This window comes from Apus apus, chromosome 7, assembly GCF_020740795.1.
Source record: "Apus apus isolate bApuApu2 chromosome 7, bApuApu2.pri.cur, whole genome shotgun sequence".
In the NCBI taxonomy this organism is placed as follows: Eukaryota; Metazoa; Chordata; class Aves; order Apodiformes; family Apodidae; genus Apus; species Apus apus.
This window is the reverse complement of record NC_067288.1, coordinates 20,047,496-20,074,197: the sequence shown is the minus strand read 5'-3', so window position 1 is coordinate 20,074,197 and position 26,702 is coordinate 20,047,496. Positions and strand designations below refer to the sequence as shown.

The window sequence follows — 26,702 nt, the reverse complement described above, 5'->3', positions numbered from 1 at the left end:
TTACTTAACACTTTCAATTCAGAGCCACATACAGCTTAGCTGGAATTCTCCTCACTTCCCTCCTCTCCCCAAACCCAGCGTACACCACGAGACATTGCTTACCCACAGCACTCACGAGGGGAAGCCCAGAGGTGGGTCAGGCTCCTGCAGTGCTTCCAGCCTTGGAAGGGTTTTACACAATCATGTGGACTTTGTGAGCATCATGGAGACCATGAGAGTCCAGCAAGATTTGCTGTAAAATAACAATACATAAATGATTTACATGAGCAATCTAGATGAGAGCAAACAGACCCTCACAATCTCAAACAGGTACAAGCCATCTCCTTCTCCTGCTTCTTCAGTCCATCACAGCTTATTTGCTTCTTGGCTAGGTCTGGCCAGAGGCCGCCTCTCTGTGCTCCACAGAAGCCGCTAGTCTGGTATAAATATTTTTCCATTCTTTCATGCAATTTTTCCAACTTCCAATGCTGGAATATGGCCTAAACAACATCCTTTAACTTGGTCAGCCCCGAATGTTTGTAGTTCCCTTTCCACTGAAATCTATTCTAATCTAATTTCTAGTCTAGTCTCTATTCTAGTCTATTCTAAGTCCCTAGTAGGCTCAAAGGGAATGAAGCTCATATATCTTGTTCTATACCTGAATTACTGCAAATACACAAATCAGGAGCTCTGAATGTCGTAGTGCTCAAGGCCTGTCTGTGCCTCTTGGAGCAGGGATGCTGCTGCCCTGGGACATGTGGGAAGGTTCCCTCTCTTCTCCTGAGAACTCAGGACTGGGGATAGAAGAACCTGCAGGTAATGGGAGTAATGGGGTTTTTGCATGGCATCTGTCTCACCCAAAATCTTAGCAAGAGATCCACACTCCTTCGGCTGCTACATCAACCACCAATTCCCAACGCTCATTCCCACACCTCTTCCGGGGCTGCTCAAAATCCAGGCAAACCTATGCTGTCTAATCTGTATCTATGGGGAGAGCCCACCCTCTCTGTCCTGCCAGAGGGATAACGCTTCCCCAGAAGTGAGCATCTGTCCCACCAGTGCTCCTGCTACCAGACTTCACTCAGGAAGCCTTGGGAAAGCCCTGGGTGATGGTGGGCCATCCCTTCCTTCCACCAAGCCTAGGGTCTCTGGGGCTAAGGATGGTGGAGGGCTTGTTACAACAGGGTCAGCATAAGGCTGCTTCTTGCAGAAATCTAGATAGCTTCGGCAAGTTCCATAATGAAGTTTTGGTTACCCTTCCTCTCTGAATGCATGACATGCATCCCTCATCCCGACCCCACGGAGCCTGTCCTGATGCGTCTCTGCCAAGGAAGGCCTGAGAGTCCCAAAGGAACAGGAAGCTCCTGTGCCTGCCTTATGTACCGAGAGGAAACATGACGGTGAAAGGAAGAAATGATGTGGAGGCAAGAGGCAGGATCTCTTGTGAAGTACATCTGAAGCAGCCCCCAAGCCTGCCAGCAGCTACTGCTGAGGGTCGTAGGGCCCTTCCCGCACAGGCGGGCGCGGGGGGTCGGCTCACTCACCTGCAGCAGACGCTGCCCACACGCGACAGCCCAGCGCTCTGCCCTGCCCCTGGCAGCAATGGTCTTTCCTGGTTTTCCTTCCACTGGATTGAGCTAAAGTGGGAGCTCACAGGGAAAATTTCTTCCGTTCCTCCAGCAGCTCCCTGCCAAGGAACAGGTGCTGCTGCCGGTCCTCCTTCCTGGTGCGGCGCGGGCAGGTGCATTCCCCAGCAGGGTGGCGTCTCAGCAAACCTGCTGCTGGCCTTGGAGAAGCTCCAGAGCCGCGCCGGTGAGCAGGCGCTACTCCTCCCTCCTTCCCTCCCTCCGCCCTCCCCGGGCACGACCTGGCCGCACACCGATCCTGGAAGGTGGCTCATTTCCTCCCAGCTGGAGGTGAAGGGGTACCAGAGCCAAGGAGCAGCTCCCGGGCAGCAGGTGAGAGGAAGCCTGCAGCCAGTTTGGTAGCACTAGGGAAGATTTGACACATTCAGCAAGTATTTGGTATGAAAATCAAAAGCTTTTGCCCTGTTGTATAGGCTAGGCACATCTGGTCACGTCAGGACTGATCTTTGTATGGCACTAGTCCAGACAGGCACTTAAGTCAGGGAAGATGTCACTGCAGTGCCACCTCCCCAGCCCCAGGCAGCCAGTTTCCCCCTCCCTGGGAGACAGGGTCCCCAGCAGAGAGCCTACCATGGTGCAGGAAGCTGACTTCTGGTAATCTAGCAAAAAAGAAAAGGATGAGCATTTTGAGAGGAGTCAGGGAAACAGAAAAGGACTCCTTTGAGAGAGGAAGAGAAAAAAAGGGAGTAGCAGGAACTTTGAAGTCAGCCGGGGAACAGGATTCCCAGACTCCAAGAGTGTGTTCCCCCTCCTTCATAGCTGGGCTTAATGACAGCAGAGGGATTGCTACAGTGAGCCTGAGCAGCTGGAAAATCTCCTGGAAGATGTAGGATGAAGAGAACAGGGCTGAACAACAGCTCTTGTCTAACTGAGGGAATGGAGGCTCAGTTACTAAATTGCATGCTAGTTTTTCAGCAGGCTACAAGAAGGAAAGCTAAGGCTATGCTGATATAATAGACATTAATGTGACAACTTCAGGAAGTTTTTCTCAGTAAAATCAGACAGATCTTTTGAAACTGGTGAAATATCTCTCCTAAACCTAAAACAACAGTTGGGATGTGGTGGATTTCTGTACCCAAACACACTTGAAGCTTGCCCCTATCAAAAAAAACTTGTCCTTTAGCTGGACCAGTTAACGAATGTGTCATCCAAAGGGAAACCTCATTCAGCTTCAAAGATAGCCATATATTCACATTAAAAAGTGGGCTGTAACTTTATACGAGGAGATACTTCCCAGCTCCTTTTGAGAGGCACCAAGAGGAGAAACAGACAATGCAGACCAAGAGAGGATGAAAGCAGAAAGTGTCTTTGCACCCTGAGAGAATCTAGACCATTAGCATACAAAACAATAATCCAGTTACAACTTGATTCTGAAACCATTTCTACAGCACACGTGTGGGAGATTGACCTTGGTCTAGTTTTCCCAGTAGAGAAGGGGCCTGTACATCTATTTTGCTTCCACTAGGTCTCTGATAAACCTCACTAGTAACATGCTGCTGTGCCTGACTTTTAACATTCTCCCTTACAAACAATATTTTAGCTGTCTCTCAGTCAGTAAGATAAAGTTCAAAATCCTGCAGAACCTGGTTTGCCATCTGACTACCTAGGCTTCATCCCATGGGCCTTGTATTGTCTTTAAAATCTTTCTGATGAGGGTGATACACAGGCACACTTTTAAGCATATCTATCACCACTTAGAAATCATTATTCACCTGTATATGCTTCTCCCTCTTACTAGGACAAGGTTCTTCTTTTTCAGAAGGATTGATTCTATTTCTCTAAACCACAGCTATTAAAGCAGTGGTTTCTACCACTCAATTTATTCTGACAGAGAGAAAATTATACCACATAGGAGTCTAGCAAATTAAAATGGGTGTGTTCTGAAAATTTAAGAGGGAAATAGTTTCTAAAATATTTGCTAATTACATTAATTACATTGTCTTTCTGTACAGGAAGTATCAAGATGACTATATGGGGAGGAGAAGAAGAAGAAGAAAGGGTATTAAGTTAGCACATTAACAGACCAATTCCATTGTAACTTTTTCCTTTTGTTCCTGTGAAACCTTTGCTACATATAGGTTAAACTGCAAAATTGTAAACATAGAACTGAAGTTTCCCAGGTCATAGGAGCTTGCAGAACCATCTGTTTTGCCATGGTTCAGCCTGGAAATTAATCTAGTACCCCTGGTGGTAATAAAGCTTACATGTTAACCAGCCTTGGCACCACCATCTTCTGTATATTATTATTAGTACTATGTAGAAAGCACTTGTCACTTCTCTACAGTTCAGAATAAGAAATGGAAACAGTGACTTGCTGGCTATTATAATACCATATAGTTTCATGCTCAAGCAGTAGCTTAAACTTCTGATGTATGTGAAGTATTCCTCAGTGAGACAGTGTGTCTGACAACAAAGGATAAAAAAAATGTCTTCCCCCCCTTCATTATTAGAGAAATGACTCCCTACCTTTTTCTATACGTGAGTCCTTTACAGAGTGACTTTTCAGGAGAATGCCACTGAAAAACTGAATTAAAGGGATTGTTGGAAAAAAGACAAGCGAAGATTAGTTTATCAGTTATAGGAGAGCTATGACATAAGGTTTGAACTTTACTCCATATTTTGGAGTCTGAAACTGGGCTGCCTTTTTGTCCTGCTGAAATTATTGTAACAGATGAGACAACACATCTCTAGACAGCAGGCAGAGGCTTAAGCAAGGGGCCTGGCTCAGGTGTGATTGACCACTAGCTAAAGGTTGCCCTCACAGGGTAATTGATTTTCAGTCTCTGAGTGGATACCTGCTTGGAAGAACACATCTGTCTTAAGTACAGGTAGTCCTTTGTATGGATATAGATAAATCAATACTGGAAAATAAAAGGCTGCTGTTGATTTTTGCAGCACAATGACACCAACTTAGAATTCTAGCAGAAAATGCTTACAGATTTTGACCAGCTCTTCTGAACTAAGACATGCTATTTTTCAAGAGAAAGGTGTGTCTACCTGCCCTGGCATGAAGGCACAAGGACCACTCTTGCACTAACAGAAGTTTATTTACTTTTTCTCTTGGCTCCTAGACCTCAGTAAAAGGGCAGATTCCAGGAAAGTAGAAGGGGCTGATGGTGCCTTGTGTTCAGAGCAGTGAGTGCTTCGTAAATGCTTGTAGTCGAAGAATATAGGATAGTCTAGGAAGTCTAATCTATGCTGTTGCATTTCAGATCTTGCCAGGAGAATATAATAATGTGAGGCATCCTTGAACCAGGTCACTGTTGCTGAGTCTCGTGGCTTTCTTCCAGATTAATCTGAGGAAGACTTCCATCTAAGAGAGGCTGAACTGCAAGGACTTGCTCCTTCTCCTGGATTTGGTCTCGCAGGCGTTGAATTTCTAGCCTCTGCTTTGCTATGATATTCTCACATTCCTTCCCTGCATTCAACCTCAGGACAGCTGGGCTGGACAGCAGTTCACTGGGGGGAGCTGGAAGAGAAAATCAGGGAGGATAGAGCAGAGTAAAGGAAGGTCCAACTTGCAGAGTTCTTTGGCATGAGCAAGGAGAGATTTCTATCAGGGGTGAAGGAGTAGAGCTAAATGGTAAGAGTCTGCAGTGTTTAGCAGCTTTCACAGGTAACGTTACAATATAATAGGTACCATCAGGCAGACAAGCTACACGATATGGAGACAGGAACAGAATCGTTCACCAAGGACAAAAAGGGCTTCTGGAAAGAGTATGAACTATGTAGAAAACATACAAGAGGCACTATTCACCTGAATCTTTAATTACTTGCTTTTTCTTGGTTAATTTGAGTCTTGACCTGAGGTCATGTATCTGGCCGTGGGCCTCCTTCAGTTCTTGCCGCAGGTCATTGATTTCCTTAATCAGACTCACATTTTCCTGCAAAAACCCAATATACCCTATGAGGAAAAGCACAGGTACTATCTGGCTCAGCAGTATGTTATCTTCACATCCTTGGCAAGGATACAGGACCGTACAGAATCAGTATCACAAGCAGAAGATACTGTACATTATTTTGAGCTAGGGCAATCAGTACAGCACACAATGTTTCAGATAAGGCCACAGTAGATTTGATAGCAAACACGACTGTATTCCAACCACATCAGCTCAAGTAGTTAATATTTGTTTCACTTTTCTGGCTGCAGCTGCTCTCTGAGGCATCATCTTCCTTGCCACAGGGAAGCTCAGGTCTCTTCCTTGATTGACCCAATTAATTCAGAATTAATGTGAAGAATTCCCATTTCTCCCTCCAGAGAGTTATTTTGCTTTTCACTTGCCGTTGTGTGTCTGTTCACTTCTTTATCTCCTTGCAATTCTTCCAAGCCCTCTCCATTAGTTCTGACAGATGTAACTTCCCAATATAAAGCATAAGGAGACTTGATATACCTACCACTAACATGCTGTTATGAGGAGAAGCTGGCCATGTATCAATCTTTTGTTCTTTTTTCAGTCAGTTTTCAACCCATAAAAGCTCAATCCTCTGATTTTTTTAATAGTCTACCACAAAGCACCTTGCTGAAGTACTCGTGACAGCACAAGAGAATGTACTTTACCCCGTGTTTCAACAGGTTCAAAGACTCCAGCAAGATCAGTATGGTTTAATACTAGACAAGGATGATAAAACTGTTGCTCATGATTCAGAAACAGGGGCACCATTAATTAAATATTTCTTGTCTGAATTCAGGAGGAGTGGTTTTGTATATTTGCCTCTTATGAAGACAATGAAATACCTTATCACATCAACAGCTAATGCAAATATTAAAAAGTTGCCATCATATTTGAAACAAGAATAGTAGTAATTTCATCTACCTGTGGTGTTATTTTAGAAGTTTTATAACACAGCACCATTCCAACCCCTGGATCTTCATCACAACTGGCAATATTTTAAAAAGATAAACAGTCAAAAGGCATGATTTGAGTACCTCTCATAATACCAGTTCCAAGGAACAGAAAACCCAGTAAAAGAAGAGGAGATAAGAATGATAATGACATTTTCCTACGAAAAGGGTGTATTCAGATATTGATATTTTTTTTTAATGATAACTTTGGTTGATAAAGATAATTATGTTGCCATAAGAGATTTATGTAAGGCATATGATTCCATTCTTCAAAGTACACCTGTAAAGTAACGCTGCCAGACGAGTCAATGTAGCAGAAACAGACAACTGAAAACTGGTTAGTAACAAAGTACAACGCTTAGTGCAACTGCCTGTATACAGATGCACTCACGGAGTTCCAGTTTGCAGCAATAACTCAGGTGCATCCATGTAGCAAGATTCTCAGTCCTTCACACTGCAAGAAGTACACCAGTTGTGCTCTAGTTTCCCCTCAGCTAAAAGTCACTGACTGGAGGCAGATTGTAGGTCTGAAATTGTTGGGCAAGAACAGCTGTACTTGCAGTGGTTGTGCTGGACTCTAAATGCAGCACTATTTGGTGAGCTTATGCAGCCTGCTTTGAAACCACATTTTGTTGACTTTGACTTGTTTAATTCAAGTCTTTAAACACAAATGCAATTTGACTACTACACATTTATCTCAGAGCTTGGTCCTGAAAACAATACATGAGGAGGATGACTTCAAGAATCAGGCTAGGAGATTTCCTTTCAGGGTTATGTCACACTAGTTCTGTTAGGTGTACTTCGGTCACAAACATCTTTTTAAGTTCTGTCCAAGTGGATGAATGCTGATATCAACTGAAGATCTTGCTTTTGGTCTATTAAATGACATAATACATAGTATCCTGTATGAGGCAACCTGGACTATGTAGAAATGTCTGGGTTGGTGTGCTAGGTGCTAAAAGGCTGCTGGTCAACACTGCTAATATTTTTCTACAGAAAGATGCTATCCAGAGACATTAGCTTTTATTTAATCTTTGCATTCTGACAGAAAGCTTGCACTGCCACGAAATGGTCATGTAAAGAATTAAAATAAATGTCCATTGTAAAACTCATTGTCACAGGATGCTGTGGCAAAGTACCAATAGTTTCAGAAAAGAGGCTGGAGACATGCACGAAGGATGAGGCCACCAGACACAATTGCATATGATGTCTGGATTCAATCTGCAGCCTAGGAAGTCCCTGGGGTGCTGATTGTCAGAGTCAGGTAGGATATCTAGAAAAGATTATCATATACATGTTTCAGCTCAAGCAGTGTTACTGCCAGATTATTCAGTATGTCTGTTTCTATGTAGCCAAGTGACCAAAGAAGCCATGAGAAATACAGAAGGCTGGAGGAAAAACAAACAGTCTAACAATAAGCAACTTGCCTATTGGTAAGAATAATTAAAATTATTTTGACACTTCTAATCATCTGTTGCAGCAGTTGCTAGTGGAATGTATCTATGAATAGTCACTCAAAGAGGAATGCACAGCTTTCAAAATGTAAGCACAACTGAAGAATAATAGAAATACAGAGCTAGAAGGCCGTCAAGATGTCATTTACTTTTTCAAAGCAAGGCCTGACAGAAGTTTGCCTAAGCTAGTCTTAAAAGCCTCTTGAGAAGCCTGGAAGACCATGATAATTCCTGCTGGATGTAAAGTCTTATTAATCTACTAGACTTCAGAGAACTGTTTTTTCTTTGAAGAAACCAGTCTGTTTCTTTGATATCTTCATCCTCCAGATGTTTTATTAATTCAGTTTTAATCACCATTTCATGTTAGGCTTACTGATCCAAGACATCAAGTGTTATCATTATGAGCACCATCTGTCACCCTATTTCAGCAAGGAAATTCTTCAGGTTATTTTCTGAGGCCACCTGCTTTTGTGCAAAAGGAAACATCTAACTCACAGAAAGAGTAAAAAAAAACCCGTTAAAACAGGGCCAGGGAAGAAGATGGCTGCTGACTGGGCCTGAAGGAGCAGTATGAATAAACAGCAAACACCAGATGATGTAGGAGGTGACTGAGGTCTAATGATCCTGAGGAAGCATAATAAAGTAAAAATGAAGAAAGGGCTAGTGAGGGGAAAAGGAAATGCTGACTGAGCAGAAGGAGATCATGGTAAGAAGAGGCTGAAAAAGAGCTGTCCTCCCAGGATGTTTGCTGGGGGACCTTAGATCCTCTCATTCCAGTAGAAAACAAATTGGATCTTTGGATTCTTGCAAGGAACAAAGATTCTGACCAAGAGATCTTGGTATGAATTAGGCATAGTCCTCATGTGTTTCTGAACTTCCTCAAAAATTCAGAAAGTTCCTCTGAATTCAGGTCAGTAGGTGTGGGACTGTGTGTCCAAAGAAAGTACATTTTTTTTCTTTTTTCTTTTCCTCCTCCAAAGTTACTTCCTAAACACCACCACACAGCAAGCACAGGTTGCCATTCAGACCGGTGTAAATGGACAATGCTGGTAGCTGCACATTCTGTTTGAAATAAAAAATAAGTACATTAATTGTTTCAAAAATATCCGGGCAGCCGAAGTTGCCTGTCTCCTTTCACATTAAGGAGTGGGAGAGAAACAAAGTACCCATAATACAGCAGCAATTTCTGACTTGAGAGATCTTGTACTTTTTGTCCAGAAAATCATAGAACTTAGTAGCTCAATGAATATCATCCTTCAGTGGAACCACTTGAAAAACCTAGGAAGCAAACCAGAACTCTTTCAAAGTCCTGAGAAAGCAGTGAGGCTACTGAAGTCTTTTTGTTCAGCTGTCTCCTTCTTCCCTCCCCATAGCACAAGGAAAAGGCTGATTACCTGCATGACACGCAAGAAGGCAGCTCTTTGGATTTGCTGATCCTTCGCCAACTTCTTTTTTAAAGCTGCCACATTCCTCTCAAGATACTCTTGCTGTCTTGTGTGCTCCTGCTGCAAATCTGTGTCTACCACTTCAGTCTCCACCTGAGGGGGCACAGTATGTTGCCTCACTAATTACACTACCAGATAAATTTATCTGCAAGGAGGAGGCAAAGGCCCTGACTCACCGTGTCTGATTGTTGCACATACTTAGTGTAAAGCTCACGGATTCCATTCTTCATTTTTTTTGAATCCTGAATGAAGCCCACACAATTATGAAGATCTGTTTTAAATCGTGTGATGAGAGTTTCCATATCTTGCTTCTGCAAGAATGATGTAGGTACATTCTTATTTGGCTCATCAAAGCACTTGATCACATGCAGTTTTCTAGAAAGTCTAGTAGAATGGGTGAAAGCTCTCATATACCTCACTTCCACTTAAGTTTTTTAAAAATATGCCATTAAAAAAACTGTTGGGCATGTGAGCACTGCCTATCAAATAGTGGTGATAAGTTTTAGCAGTAATATTAATCAAAGATTACTTCCTTTAGGTATTGTAAGTGCCAGCATGCCAGTGCCATCTGAAAACCAGTGCTTTATTTTCCGGAATGCTATATACCCTGCTGCCCTTCCCCAAACCACATACATTCTTATTTAGAAACAACATGCAAAAAATTAATGAGAGAAGGCAAGGGACAAAACTCATATTAGACACATGCACAACTTGATTTCACGTTAAGATTGACTTCTCACTTTTACTTGGTGTCTACCAGGCCCCTTTACTTGCTTCCACAGTCCTGCACTGCCTGCTCAGCTCCTTCACCTTCACTTGCAGTCCCTTTTCCTCCCCCACATCTGACGTGCTTGCTGTCAAACAGAAGGGGTTGTTGTCTCCTCCATTAATAAGCTCACCCTTCATTTCATCCTACTAATGCCTACGTATCATTGTAGGTGGCAGCCTACATGCTTGCTCCTGTTTAGGCCAAGTGTTCCCAGATTTCAAGTTAGGGCAGGAAAGAGCAGTCACTGTTAAACCCAGGGGAACGTGTGTTGATTGAACAAAATTACACATAAAGCCTTGGATTTTTAAAATATCAAGAAGCTAACCTGGCTGCAGGCTTGGAAGTTTTCTGCATTTGTCCCCACTGACCAGAGAAACTCTTGTCTTTGGCCACAGCATCCCTAAAGTACCTCTTTGCTCAGGTTAATGCTTCTATAGTGCTCTCTACCCACAAATTTCAATATGTAGGACCTGCACAGTGGTTGCACACCATACCTTCTGCCTCTCTCTGTACATCTCACGATCAGTTGCCTTTAGTTTCTGTTGCAGTTGTGTGATGTTCAGCTTCAACTGTGTGCTCTCCTCGTGGAACTGTCCCAGCTCCTTGTCCATCTGAAAGGAAGCAAGTGGAGGAAATCAGGACTAAAAGGAGACTGGAAAAAACATAACAGGAAAGCCAGAGAGTAGAAATACAGGCTTGAGTGAGTAGATCCCCCTTCAGATTTAATTACAACATGAAAGCAGTCAATTTTGGAACAACACTGCCCTCTGTCAGAATATACAGAAAACATAAAAATGGATATTCAACTCCCTTTTCAGTTACAGGTATTTAAGTGATGTGATGCCCCTTCATTTCTTTGAGCTAAACTGGAGCTTTACTGTTCCATCTTAAAAAAAAATAGATGAGATGAAAAAATGAGATGGAAATCAACAGTCATTACTGGAAAGAAGAACCTGATACTGAAAAGAAATAAATGCATTGAAAAGCTGTGCCTACATATGTAGAACATAGGGAGAAAAGCAATTAGGGCATAAGCCAGCATTTACTGGCATATGATGGTGTCCAGAATAGCAAATAGGGCTTTTATCATGATATTCTGACATCCATACAAATTGTTCATTAGTTTGCATTTTATTTAAAAGGTTTTTGTTCTGAATAAACAGACATGAAAACTAATGGGTCACTGATTAGTTATGTCACCACAGTCCTAATTTGAGTGAGCTAAAGGTATATCTGTGGAGAGATTACAGTGAGTTTCTACCATGAACAAGTTGTCTTTATGAATTTGCTGCAAGTTAAGTATGAATACATGGAAATTTTTCACGGGTCATCTGATGATCAGGAATTTGTCCATGTACCTAACACATAAACAGAATTATCTTTGCATAAATCTGCAGGAGAGAAGATGTTTACTTCCTCTTTCTCCAGATCAGTAAAGGCAGTGTCTTGCAAACTCTGCAGGGTACGTGGAGGGCAAGAACATAAGGACAAGATCTATTTTTAAGCAAAATTTATATTGTTCAGAGTTTAGAATGAAATACTGGAAAAGGAGCTTAAATAACTGTGTCAATCCCTGGTAGCATGTGATAGAAAATTAAACAGCAGCTATTGTATGCAAATATTTTTATTAGCTGTAAAGATATTGAATCAGTGCTGTATACCCTTGAAAGAAGTCAAGGAACAAACAGGGTGGAGTCCTCCATGAGACTTGCTGGGTCATCTTTGTGTTCAGACAAAGGGCTTATTAGCAGGGGCCAAATGAGAGTGTTACTCACCTCACAGATCTGCTCCTTCATTCCTTTGATATAACTTTCCTGTGACTCTACTTGCTTCTTAAACTCCTCTATTTTGTGTTCCCGTATGAACTTGAACTTTTCCAGCTCCTGATTTTTCTTTTTTAGGTCATGTATGTTCTTCTCCTGGGAAAAGTAGGTACAGAGATCTAAATCAGACACAGCACTCTCAAACAGATCCCTGGGACAAGGCACAAATATGGTTGAGGTGAAACCAGAAGTCACAGATCTAGTGGAAGAGTGGACTTCAGCTGTACATTTACATAGAGTGGTGGGAAGGGAAGGGGCCAAGAATGCAGAGAGCCAACTGCAGATGGCAGAACAAGGGGCAAGAAACCCAACAACCTCAACTTGAGCTCCCCAAGAAAGGCTTAGAATGTCAGGAAAAAAATAAAATCCCAAACTAAAGACCGCAAATTCTTTTAGTTAAAACTGAATGTTCAGTCATGTGATTTTATCACAACACAATACTATTAAAAAAAAATCTGCATTAAATTAAGGGAGGGTGAATTTGATATCAGCCAACTGCCCAGTTTTTCACCTTGTCTTGGATAGTGTCGGTTCCCTTTTGAATATCTGTCTTCAGTGCCAAGATGTCCTTCTCCAGTGACTTGATGATGCCTTGGAGCTTCTGCTGTTCCAGTTTCATATCCTCAATGTCCCTGTTTCGCTCCTTGAGCTCCTTCTGTAGGCTGTTCAACTAGAGAGGCAAACAAGTAAGAACAGTTTCCAAAGGCTGTGCACCACTTAGCCATCCTACTCTGTAAGATACACTGTAGACAGTCCTTGGCTATAGGTCTCCGAATGCAGGTCTAATCCTACCACGGAGTAAGAGATCAGAGAATAAGAAATACCCTTTTATTCATGACTCCTATTTCTCCTTTCAGTTGTATGTTTGATTCCTTCTCTTCCAAGAGCCGTCTCTCATACTTGATTTTGATTTCCAGGATTTCTTGGTCTTCATCTTCTTCAATTTGTTTCTTAATTTCTTCATGTGCTTGAAGCTGCTGCCTCATCTCCTCTTGTGCCTACAGTTAAGGAAAGCAAAGATTCCAGAAGACAACAGTAAGAGACCAATAAAGAACAGGAGAATACTTTATTTGTAACTATGCTTCTCCTAGAAGGATCTGTATTTAGTGGACTCTTCAGCTGCAGCAATATAATTTTAGATAACATCTTATTAGGGGATTAAGGTAACTTTAAAAACTGTAAGAAAAACAAAATACTATTCTTTTTTTTTTTAATATTCTTCTTAAGGTTTGGATGCTTAGGAAACTGGCCCAAATACTAGCATCAGCAAAATTGTTCTGGCCGCAGCAAATGCAAACATGAGTTAACACTTGAGTAGATCTTCTAAAACTGCTGTTTCTGATGCATTAGGACCAATAACCACTCAGGTCTGCAGCAGTCTGTATGCCTCTCTTCTCATATTCATTCCTCACATTCTTCCAAGTTGCCATTGCAACACAGAGAAGCAAATAGTAACGTTGATAGCATTTATTGAGTTTAGATATAAAAGCATCAGTTATCTGGCTGTCCTTTGTCAAGCCAAGTCTTTGACCTCAATGTGAATTTCTAAGTGCTCAGGGTATTCCTCTTTGTCCCCCCAAGTTATGCAGGCAAGAACCTCAGAGACTCTGGAATGGAATTCACCATTTTAGAAATGTTATCTCTTCACTAGAACAAGGTGACTGAATCTTGCTTTCTTCAACTACAGTAAATGTATCATCTAACCCACATTAAAAAACAGGCATTCTTGGATCTAGGAGATAAAGAGGTGAAGCTGAGAATGCCCAAGAATGTTAGTCTTAGCATGTTACTGACTCAAGGTATGAAGCTCAGAAAAGTTGGTAACTCGGCTGGGTTTTCCTCATTACTATTCTGCCTGTCTACATATTTCCTGAAGGTTACAGGCAGATTAGGATTTGCATGGAGGGAGACAACCTTTCTTGTCCTAGGAAACATTTTATCACAGTTGGAGATAAATTTAGTCAATAGTTCAAGCTGCAAATCAAGTTTCCTACCTCTTCCAGCTGAAGAGATTTCTCATTAACTATTCTCTCATAATATTCTGTTAGCTCCTCCACAGCCTTGCTTTTGCTTTCTTCCAAATTGTGCAATGTTTTCTCATAATCCTCCTGCATCCTCTGGGATTTCTCTTGCAGCTCCTGGTATTTCTTATTTTCCATTAAAAGTTTCTCATTACTGTCAGATTCTGGTAACAGGAAACATATGGAACAGATAAAACTGATAGAAAAGTGAGATGTGTCCAAACCATCCACAGTCATCAATGTCTTACTCTCTACTGCCTTTTTTGCAGCTGGTTGCAGTAAGTTATTCTAAGAAGCACTTCATTGCTTTTTTCATCAGGGGTTTTAGACTCTGTGTCCACACAAATTTTATATCAGAAAACCACTGCTTGAGTTTCCTGCTCTTTTACTTAACACTTTGCTAACAATGCCTGTTCCAAAGCTGTCATTCACCTTTCTCTGCTGTGTCTCCAAATATTCTACTGTATCCCTGCTTGCTGCATTGGGACAGAATGTAGTTCTGCTCCAGCTTGAACGAGTCTAAAACATTCACCAAAATCTCCTACTCTGCCATTACAGCAAATTAATAACAGCTAATTTAGGCACTCCCTTGAGATGACAACCATGACAGAGCTGTACAACTATAACTGATACAGAATATGGTTAGGCAATGGACTCATTTATGGATGGACTTGTTTTTGTGGTACTAATTTCCAGTATTTTTGCTTTTATCTAGATTACAAGTCTGGGATCCATGTTGTGTGCATTGTACATTAGCCTACTTGCTGAACCGTAGGAATTCACTATTCTTGCACAGTGAGCTATAAGATAAATGAAGAAATTACTAATCTCAAAAACCAACCATCCAAGACACAGTGCTCATGTGCATCTTCTCATTGTGGTCATGTGTATGGTGCAGCTTAGACAAACGTCTGGCCTGCAATACCTGTAGGACACACATGCATTTTTCCTTGTGCTTCTACTGCAGTGATCCCTCCCTGTCACATGGCTTCCTATGAATCTAATGCACTTCCTCCAGATTCTAGCTGCAAACACTTGTTATAGGCTAACCTAGATGTTGCACCTCCCTGGCCTGTGTATTCATCAGCTCAGACAGTTGAACCTGGTGGTGTAGCTCCTGTTTTTCTTTCTCTGCCAGTAAAATCTGGGGGAAAAAAAATAAATTAAGAAAAATACATTTTTATTTGAAACTAGGCAAAGCAGTGTCCAAATATTTTGTGCTCTTTCCCACGTTGGGGAACACATACAGAACAGAACTTATTTTTGAAGTCTCACCAAAGTTCAGATGCCGTGTGCCACTAAGCCAAGTTTTTCCAGAGATTAGTCTGTTAGGACAAGGTACATAACTATAGAAAGCTAGCAAAATGGAGTTACTATAATACAAGGTACTCCATAATCCTAATCTAACAAGGAAAGTTTGTGAGCTACAAAAGCCTCCACTTCTTTGTGAGTGCCTGCTTGAGGAGAATTTGCAGTTCCACAAATTGTTGTCCAGATAAACTGCTTCCTGTCTCACTAGAAGCAACTTTGAGGTCCTAAAACACTGACGTGCACAAAATGACATATACTTAAGGAAAGGGAGGTCTGAATGCCCAGCTACCCCTACAAATGATTTAATCTTCTAAACAAGCAGAAAGAACTAGGACAAGAAAATGAAAAATTTTCTGGTGAGAAATTTCCCAGAAAAGTTGGGCATTGCACCACAGCTAAAATTTTTTCACTTTCTTCTCATAACAAGCAGAAATACTCCATTTGCCTGGTGGACACAAGTACTGGAAGGGTTAGCCCCAAGCTTGTCCATATCTGTCATTCACTTAAATCTTAACACTGATAGTCAGACAGGATGTACAACTTGCCTGACTAGAAAACTTTTATTCACCTTGACAGGCACTCCCTTGCAAGCCTATAATCAACAAGCCTAAAGATGTTTCAGTTTATCTGACCTTATTTTAACTCTATAGCCCAGTGCCAGCTATGAAAAGACCTGAAGAACTGCAGAAGAAAACCAGCACAGATAAAACACAGGTAGAGGAATTTATAAGAAGTGAAATGGCTTTCTTGTTTGAAGGAAAAACAGAAAGGTTAAACTCAGGTTATTTAAACGCAAAAAACCACAATAAGAAAAGTCAAAGAGTCTGTGAAACTACTTGAAGAGAACATAAAAAATAATAATTAAACTTTAAAAAAAAAGTAATCAGAAACCTGCCAGAATATTTGTAGGGTCAAAAGACAAGAAAGGTATAAAAGGGGCACTTGAAAATGGCCAGATCATAAAATAATAAAACTAGTAAGTAACTTGGCAGGCTTTCATACTGGAATCCTTTTTTATGTGGCGTCAAATTGAAATACTGCTTGCAAGGACTATGTACAACTCAACAAAATAAGCAGTAACAAATCACCAGGACAGGATAAGAGTCATCCAAAAGCCCAAAAAAGAACATGAGGTTGACAGAACTGAATAATGTGAAATTTAAGCTCTCACTTCAACCCATCTTACTACCAGAGAAATTGCTACTGGATCACTTGCTTTCTAACTCTAAAAAGGGTCCAGAAATACAGCAAATTACAGGCCAGAAATCTGGCATGTGCAGCAGATGGATGGACAGAATAGAATTAACAGATGCAGATAAACAAGATGCTGGGAAGAATTATCATGGCTTTTGCCTTTCAGGGAAGTCCTCCTTTATGACCACAGAGACATCAATAAACACATGAACAGAAGAAATCCAGGGAATATATTTTATTTCTGTTTTCCAAAAAGCATACAAGACACCTCAGCAGACATTCTTAAAAAACCTAAGCAGCCAGGCCACAAAGAAGGTGGCATTAAGAAGAATAATAATTGGATCCTGCAGCAGCTGCAGCCTTATATATGACAGAATTTTTAAGGCATGGTCCCTTTACTACTCAGGGGTGACAGAGCTTACAGATCACTGGTCTCAGGCAGCATGTTTTATGTGAAGATACTTTTAGGCTACCTAGAAGAACTCTTGCATCCCCTTGTACTTACAAGAGACTTGGCTCAAAGGCAGCTTCATGCTTTAAAAATACCAAGAAATGGCATTCCCACTATAATAGAAAAGAATGCTTAATTTTTTCAGAAGCTTTATGGCATCCATACATATATAATGCAAGCCTGAATTCAGCTCTTCAGTGAAAGATTTCTTGGTATTTGGTTCTGCAATATGAATCATACCTGATGTTTTGTTTTAAGGGAGTCTATTTCCCGAGTGAATTTGTCTTCTAATTCTTTTGTTTTTTCATCACAGTACACATCCTTGAGATGTAGCTGGTAATAACTTTCTGTCTGTAGCTCTTTCACATGAGTTTGCAGGTCTAGTATTGTCTGACTCTGTTAGGACATGGATGAGAAGACAGTTTATAAACAGAGAGATTACTTACCATCAACAGCAGCTTGTTAAGGAAGTTTTCTTAACATGCACATATTATGAAATACAGTCTTTGCAGAGAATTTTCAGCCAGGCAGACCAAGAAGAAGTTACAGGATAAGGTTCTCTTGTTATCATACAAGATATAACTTCCTTACTTCAAACCATAGATTGGGTAAAATATTAGAGAAAAGTCAAAACTTTGCTCCACACTCACTGTTCACACAATGCATTTTGCATGTTAATGAGCAGCTGCAGCTACCTGCTGGAACCTCTTTTTATGACAAAAGCCATGCAAGCCCTCTTAAACAGAAGGACGTATAGGAACAGCCAGTCACAAACATCATGTAAATGTCATTCATAAGCTGTACACTAAGAATCCTATGGTTCATGTTCATAAGTTGCTCCTCCTACCTTCTCTTCTATATCTGATCTCAGGATCAGCACTTCCTCAGCATATTCAGCTTCCTTTTCACATTCCAGTATCCCATCTCGTTTATCATGGACTTTCCAGATAAATATACAGCCATCCTCTGAGGCAGTCAGCAGAAACAGGTCATCATTTGTTATGAACATCTTGGAAGGAAGAAACAACAAAATAATAGTAGAGATAAAGAAAAATGGAGACACAGTTTGATTTTATACCAAATTTTTCTCCCTACTCCGATTTTGCCTATGTCCTCTGCTCCAGCAGTCCACCCTGGTCCAGACAACAGGAGAAGGAAAAGAAAAGAAGAACATGTGAAGACACTGGATCTGTTTCTGCTCTCAAAACTGTAGGAAGATTTTTGAAAACCTGGAACAGAAAAGAACTTTGAGACAGTAATAGCACAGACAGGCAATTTATATGATAATTCTAAAGGTCTTTAGCTTTCTTCTTCAAGAAATTGTTTGAGGAACAGATAGCTAAATGTTGTCTTTTGAATCTGCAAATAACCTCACCAAGAACCATCTAGCAATAGCTGCTGTCACCTTCTCCAGATCCCCTCTGACTGCATGGCCTGGCATAGAGTACCTGGGAGCTGACACAGCTTACAAGCAAGGTAGAATTAGAGTTCCAAGAACTGAAGTTCATAGCCTAATGCTGGGCTGTGCAGCTCTAAATCAAGGTGCTGTATCTGGCTGTGATACTTAAAACGCTCAAATTGCGAAGAGTTTTAACAAGACAGAACATGAGGCTCCCTGGAGAAAGTGCACTGAAATGTTCAGTGGTTGAAGGCCCTGCTCACCATATCCCCAACTTTCAGATGCTGCTCATCAGCCTTTCAGAATTACACTCTGGCTAGCAGGCCAGCAGTGCAGTCTCTTCTGCTCCTTACTCAGGCAGCAAGTTGCTTAATACATTTATCTCATTCTTCCTTCCGTTCTCACAGGAGGTTTTCAAGTCTATGTAACTTTATCTTCCTCTTTCCAGAAGAAGTTGTATCCAAGCTCTCCATCAGGGATATGCCATGTTCCATAGTTTGCTGCAAGCCATTTTTTAGCCAACAGCAGCTAATTCAGGGACATCTATTTCTAAAAACAGGACTTCTATGAATGCTGCAATATTAATTATGGCATCCTCAACCTTAGTTTTAACATATTATGCTATGAAATGGGATGAAGAATCAGCACTAAAGGAGACATGTGCAGCTGGTAACACAAGGAAAAGCAAGTATTTCACATTACCTTTGTAACAGCACCTGCATGGGCCTGATACTCGTTGAAATCCTTCGTCAAAGGTAATGGGTATTTCATAGCTCGAATTGTCCCCTGAGATGTACCAACAAATACCATCTGCCCAGAATGAGAAATAGCTATTGCAGTATAAACAGCACCAAAAGCAGGCACTTCAAGCTGGATCTAAAAAAAAAACACCAAACCACACAAACCTCTCACATCACCTTCAGTTTCCCAACACGTTTTGATTACTTATTGCATGAGCAATTGTCATGCCTCTGCCTGCACCAAATAATGCAGTTAAAAAACCCTACATGCCTGTAGGAGTAAAAACATGAACAATAATTAGCATTAAGCTTTATAGATATGCATTCTTAACATTTCAAGCCCAGTTCCACAAGTTGATCACTTCTGAAAGATGTAATGGCTATGACATACAATTTACTACTTTTCTGGACAAAAAAAACCAGCACGTAGCCAAAAGTGGTGGGCACGATACGCTTGTGCTGCAGCAGAACAGTTGATACGATATTGCCAGGTTAGTTTGTTAGCTGAATTAGAAGACTTCTAGATAAATCCAAGCTATGAAACTTAGCAAAATCCCAGAGTGCTTGTTAGCTCACCAAAGAGTCTGAAATTTCTTTGAGAGTTTGGTCAGATCCAACAGCAAAGATGATGTTGGCATCAGAAGACAGGGCAATGCTGCTGTAGATACAGGACTTGAGCACACACTCTGACTTCCTTTCACCTGTCAACACATCCCACTCATACACAGCACCTTGTGTGTCACAGGAGACAACTGTAGCATCATCTAAGCTCCATTTAACTGCACGTATCTGGCAAAAGCAAAACACACCAAGGAAACTGAGGTACAAGTTATAGACATCCTGTCTGGAGTCATTTTACTAGTAAATCAATGACAATATGTAATCATATTTCTAAGTCTTACTTAAAACCCCCCTAGATGTTTCTCAAATTATTCCATTTTAGCATTTTTAAAAAGTATAACAAGTAAGAACTACTTTATGAACATACTGTTAGGAAAAAGCTCATTTCAATAGTAAGTACTACATTGTATTTTTGTAATTTATTACTGGGATATTTTTCCTGGTTCAGCTGCCTGCCAATCATTCACCTTCAGTTTAAGGGTAGACTCTTCAGATGTATCTAGTACATGCATATGTTGGACCAAAGAAATTTGATTTTTGTACTTCTATTTTTAATTTTTGGGCCCATTTCTGATCCAAAATTGTATTTAACATTTTCAAAATGTATCTTACCAACTAGTTCATAATTTGATGAGTTGTATCATAAATAATTTTTTTACTAACCTTCCCACTATGTCCTTTCAGGTTATTAATAGTCTCAAAGGTGATACTGGAATAAATTTGAATCACATTTCCATTAACTGCAGCAAAAAGATGGCCTCTGTTACTGAATGAGCACTAGAAAAAGAACATAACCACCCATTACTGTAGATGCAGTGGATAAAAAAACTGATGTATTGAATTCCAATTAATCAGAATGTTACACAAAAAGAAAACTCCATGACATAGTCTCTTACTACTTTCTTAATTGGTGCTTTCCCTTGTAAAATTCAGTCCTTGAGTATTTCTGAGCAAACTACCCCTTCTGCTGCTTCCCAGGTCCACAGTTACCCAGACTAATTTCCAGTAGTTGGAATCCTTTTCTCTGTGCTTTGATATCCTAAAACCTACTAGGAGCTACTGGAGAGGTTTCTATCTTACATAATGTTCTTCACCATTCTGATTCCTCTAACTTCTCAACTTCATTTCTGCATCACTCCTTACCTCTCTACAGTTCCTCACAGCAATCTCCTTGGAAACATGCAGGTGCTCATACAGCAGACTTATAAATCGCAGCTTGTCAGTAAACCCAACCAAACAGAAAAGGCCAGTGGGGTGAAGTGCTACTGTGTGTGCTTCCTCCCGGTATTCCTTATACAGCTCCAAAGTGCTGAAAGAGAAAACCACTGTGCAGTATGGCATGGTGCAAACTCCCTAGGCACGCTTGACTGGACATTATCTGGCCCAGCAAGGACACCTGCAGCTACAATCTGACTGTCTTGTCCTTGAGAAAAGGTGTTGTCATTCAGCAAAGGGATGATCACACAGACTTTACAGGAAACAGAGGGAAATCTGAACTTCCTGTTTCACAGAGAAGGTGTAGAAGGTGCAAGACCAAACCCTTATTTACTGTAGTATAATAAAGAAAGCAAATGTGAAGAAACCTACACAAACATCTCTTCTGAGATTTGTTTTTCTCCCCCTCACTCTCCATAGAACCTTAAAAGTTGGAGTCATTTTGCTGTGGCTACAGAGCATGAGATGGGACAACAGGATCTTAAGACAAACCTGAATGAAACATTCCTGAACGTTTTTTTTTCCAAATCACATGAGAAGTCTGGCACAAAAATGGCTTAATAGGAAAGGCTCTGGAGTCTTTTGGCACTAGTTTCAAAGGCACTGCATATTCACTTTCCCCAAATCATTTCAGTAAGACCATGTACATCCCACACCACACAAGAATTTTACCAGAGCAACATTCTCACTTGTATGAGATTGCTGCTGCTGCCTGCTAAATACAATATACAACAAAGCAAGAGGTAATAAAATAACAAACACAAAGAACTATTTACTTTGTCTTGTAATTCCAGATGCGGACAGATTTATCCAGGGAACAAGTAGCAAGAATGGGTTTCCAAATACAGATGTCCAGACCAGTGATTGAAGCAGAATGCACTGGGAAATTCAGATAGGTAAAATAAGCTGCCTTCTCCTGAGAAGCAATGAGAACATAAAAAACTACAAATATTTTGCTGCAAGAAGTAAGTCAGATAAGAAATCCATCATAGCTCTTTGCATACACTAATCAAAGAGATTAAAGGAAAGTACTTAATCCTTTCACTGCACCAGTCTGAACATAACAGTGTTAAAAACATAACAACGTTAGAATAGTTCTAACTTTATAATTAATTATCAAGAGAAGTGACACAGGGAAGATGTAAGCTCCATAATTCTCATACACTAATGAGAGCAGGACATAATTGTACGTATCTAAAGAAATGCAGGTCAGATAATTAAATGAAACTGCACCTGCAAGAATTCAGTTAAGACCTTCTGGTCAGACATATATTTAAAAATAATCAAGCCCTGACTGATAAGCAACTTAACATTAACTTAAGGTTTAGCTATTACATGCTGGAAGTGAAGCACCAGTAAAACTTTAGACTGCATGCAGAAAGAGGAGCTGTAACTACAAAGCCCCTTCCTGTAAAGGTCTTTCCATACAGCTGTACTCAGGTATTTATCTCCATGCAAGTCTATTTCATAATAAAGCATTTCTCTTTTGTCTTGTTATTATTATATTCCTTCAGAGTAGGGAATGTCTTCCATTGGGTTTGTCTTTCACAAAGAGGCTTAATTTCTAACTAAGACTTCAACAACTTACTTTAGAGTAATGTAAGATTCCCATGGCTGTTCTGGCTTTACTGTTGCATTAAAGTTTCCATATATTACAGTGGAGCATAAACTACTACAGTTAGATCTCTCTATTAAACTTCAGTGGTTCAACAGTGACACACAAACCCTTAAAGAGTCTAAACAGTGTCCTCTACCGTTCTGCTGCATAACATTAGGGAGGGATGCTTGAATGAGGGGCTACTGAAATACAGCTCTTGGAGAAGCACGGAAAGCTTCCTATCATTAGCTGTAAGGGTTTGGGTGCTATTTAATGGAGTTTATGAGAATGCATCATAGAAAAAGACACCATTACAATACACCCCTTACTGGACATGATGGCTGTGGAATGTGATAAGATTGCACTCACCTTCCTCAGATCAGCAGAGAGCATATTAAACATGTAAAGTTGATTTGCATTTGTGTTAACGACCATTGTTTCCTCAGAGGGGCTGAAGCATATATACAAAATGTTCTGTCTGCCTGACTGCTTTGGGTCACTGCTGTACAGGTCCTGAGGAAGCTACACAAGAAATGCATCCCATGGGATATTACAGGTCTCTGTGTTTAGTAGTAGGCACGCACACACACACACTTTTGCTGCCATGTTACTCTAATAAGCATATATATAACCTCAACAGGACAACTTGAAGACAGTACATAACTACTGCAAGGCAGGGAATAGAGGACAAGATAACAAAACTGAATATACAGCATGAGATCCATCTACAGCTGAAGAAAAGTATCAGAGGGCATTTCAGCAGTATTCTTAAGTATTGCATTAAACAAAAATGGAAATGGTACCAGAAAAAACATCGAGGGGAAAAAAACCCAGCAAGTGTAAGAATAAAAACTGCCTGAAATTTGTGATCTCAGAACAGCAGTTCTTAGCATTCAGGCTGATAACAGTCTTATGGGGAAGTCTGCATGGGGAAGATCTGACCTGTTAGGCCCAGAGCATGAAGACTTGACTGGATCATCAGTGTTAAATGTTCTTATCCAAAGACTGCAGAAAGTCAATGCACACAGCTCATTATGGAACAGTTAGAAATCTTACCAGACTACTTTAGAGTGCACAAGTCTCATGACAACTCTCATAAACGTCTGAGGGGAGAAAAGTTTTGTCTTGGAAAAAAACACAGCAGCATAGTTCTTCAAAACTGATGTAGAGTACTTCTTTGATCCAAAAAGTCTCCATAAATACAAGTTCCTTAAACTACTAAAATTCCTGAAGTTTAGTAGTCTCAAAGCACATTTCACATGTGGAAACACGCAGAGCTACCTTGCAAAAGAACATCTGTCACTGACTTTCAGTGTAACCTCTGCCAGCTCCTTTTGTTTTGTTATCACCAGGACAGTTAGCTAAAGCTTACAATGTAATTTAGAGATGTGCTGAAAATTATTACTAATGACTGAATCAGAAGCACAAACCACCCCCCAAAAAAAGAAAAGAAAAAAGCTTAAGGCTTCTGCTGCATAATTGCTTGGGAAAGCTTTTTTTCCCTACCCATATTTCTTGACTCTCCTGGTAGACTTCCATTTCCTTGGTTTTCTCAAAGAGAAGAACAACTCCTGGGTTAGATGAACACGCAAAGCCCTTGGAATAGACTGCAATTGCAGATACTTGAGGCAAAGAATCCTGTTGTGAACCATTATCTTCAGAGGCTACTCCACAAGAAACATTAGAAGAACTGCAATCAGGAAATGCATGAAGACTTAAGAATAAAGAAGGACAAAGCAAAAATGTTTATCAATAGCAATAAAAATATTATTATCTATTTATAAACTAGACAAGAAGGCTATAAGTGAGTGGCCTGCAATGAATCTGCATGCACAAGCTTTAAACTATTAAGAATAGTATTTGACAAAGGTTTACCTCTCATGTTCTTCTGTCGCATCTTCCAGTTCCCTGGGTGCTTTTTTGTACTCTACACTTATCTCCAAGTGCAGCTGCCCAGTTTTAAACCAGGTGAGTTTGCCTGTGTCAGTGCCACATATAAGTTCCTCCTCAGACAGCCAGGCATGGCACAAGTAGTTTTGTGGCTCTTCCCTTCGTAAATTTGTCTGCTTCAAATTTCCTTCGCTGTACTTAAGAAGTTTGAAAAAGCCATTTCCTGTGATACAAAGCTGTGCATTGTCTTGAGGACTAAAGCTCACCTAAGGAACAAAAGAGAGGAATTATCTTCCACAACGATGTTCACAAGCAAATATTATGCCTATTCTGATGAGTTTCAGTACCAGACACAGGAAAACAAACAAAGGAAGAAGGTTCATAGAAACATACAGGAACACAGAAGAGGCTAAGAAATAACCATCTTAACTACATATTGCAGTTTCCCCCCTTTCAAAACTGTGTATATCAATTTTACACAATGCTACAAATACATTAAGTCCATTAAGCTAAGATGCTATCTGAATGGCCATTCAATACCAAAGAAGGAGTCTCTGCCCTTCAGGATTCAAGGACTAAAGGCAGCACTACGTCTCTGCTGCTGATTAGCAAGTTTTTCAGGCAGCAATCAACCTGAAAAGTGGGACCATTCATTTTCAAAGGACAGGAATAAACTCTTTATTTCTTTATTTCAGGCAAACCTTACCAATTTGACATATTAATTCACATAATTAGGTGTTTATGGGTGAAAACAGTGGAACAGCCATCTCAATACCCAACACGAATGATAGCAGGGGTAGTTAGATCTCTTTTTTCATGCTCAATGAAACTTTAGACAGCACTTGTCTTTATAGTCACTCTCCTCTCTTTAGGAACTAAGCTCATGAAGTCAGTAGTCCACTCAATATCTGCTTGTAGCTGAACTGCAGAAAAAAAGGGCAGCTGGGGTGTGACCAACCCATGCACTGAAAGCTTCTTAGCAAGAAAGATTCTGAAAAAGGGCATCCAAAGCAGGATGCAGGAATTGTATGAGTGCCATCAGCCTGCTCACAGCCACCCTTCCTGGGCTAATCCTCTGGTATGAACATTGAACAGACTGCAAGAAGAAAAAGGTGCAGGAGCATGCCGAGAGCTTCCAAGATGTGTGTTATGCCTGCTGAGCAGAGGCAATATATTCAATGAGTGTTTCTGCAGGGACACGTTACACACTCACTGGCTGGTTGTTCTGGCCCCACACCATAGAACTCGTGACATAAGAGATAAGGACATGAAAATGTCTATTATGGAGCAAGGAAAAAAATAATTTATTTCTGTGTCCTACTGCTGGGGAAGGCAAAGAGTGCATGGCAAGAAAGGCCACTGAAACAACACAAAATCTGCAGTGTGGAGCCCCCGCCTTCCTTTCATGCCCTGGACAGAAGCCACATGGCCACAGGACACACACCAGTGCACATACCCTGCAGACTGGGCTGGGGCGCTACCTGGCACCAGCACCTGTGATCTAACGTCAGATCCCTTTATCCACCTTTTCGAAATAGTCCGACAGACTCCCGAAGAGCCAGCCGCTGGCGCAGCAGGGTGTCGGGATGCGGGAGACGAGCCGCAGCGCCGCCGGCGCGGGGCGGGCCCGCAGGCAGCGCGTGCAGCCCCGCACGCCGGCAGGCCCCGCGGCGGGGGCGCCGGGCCCGCAGCCCCCGGGGCCGCTGCCCTTACCTGGCAGACGCCGCTGCCCGGGGCCTCGACACGGAGCGCGGCCATCAGCTGCTGCTTCTCCCAGAGCCAGAGGGCGAGGTGCCCCTCGGGGGGCGCCGTGGCGGCCGCCAGGTACTGGCTGTCGGGGGAGAAGGCCAGGGCCACCGCCTGCCGCGCCGGCAGCTGCGCGGCCTCCGGCATCCTCCGCCGCCGCGCCGGCACCGGGGACAGCTCGAACACCGTCAGGAGCGGCTTCTCCGCCACCGCCTCCGAGACGGCCAGGTACCGCCGGCTGGGGCTGACGGCCAGCGCCTGCACGCCTCGGCTCCTCCTGGCGCCTGCGGGGAGGAAGGGGGGTCAGGGCGGGAGGGATCGGCCCGGGGCCGGGGCCGGGGCCGGGGTCGGGGCCACCTGGGATGAACTTGTGCCACTTCTGCTGGAGGTGGAGCTGGAGGCAGCCCGCCCCCGCCGCGTGCAGCACCACCTGGTCTTCCAAGAAGCAGAGGCCGCCGGCGACCCCCGGCCGGCAGCCGAACACGGCCGCGGGCTCCGCCGCCACCGCCGCCATGACGCCGCCAGCGTCGCCACGGCAACCGCGGCCCCGGCGGCCCC

General features: G+C 41.8%; 1 protein-coding gene across 1 annotated transcript; it reads right to left on the bottom strand.

The window, feature by feature from the left end:
* Nucleotides 1-4,715: 4,715 nt before the first annotated feature.
* CFAP57 (cilia and flagella associated protein 57) lies at nt 4,716-26,658 on the bottom strand. Its single transcript, XM_051625186.1, has 22 exons — nt 26,502-26,658; nt 26,112-26,428; nt 24,384-24,664; nt 24,015-24,198; nt 22,878-23,030; nt 21,688-21,827; nt 20,840-21,005; nt 20,360-20,473; nt 19,652-19,864; nt 19,038-19,211; nt 17,784-17,945; nt 17,177-17,332; nt 15,031-15,124; nt 13,954-14,144; nt 12,784-12,957; nt 12,471-12,629; nt 11,912-12,055; nt 10,631-10,747; nt 9,544-9,678; nt 9,317-9,460; nt 5,383-5,509; nt 4,716-5,094 (listed from the first exon to the last, which is right to left on the bottom strand). The coding sequence occupies exons 1-22, from the start codon at nt 26,656-26,658 to the stop codon at nt 4,883-4,885; spliced, it is 3,714 nt and encodes a 1,237-aa protein (XP_051481146.1). The 3' UTR covers nt 4,716-4,882.
* Between the last annotated feature and the right edge of the window lie 44 nt (nt 26,659-26,702).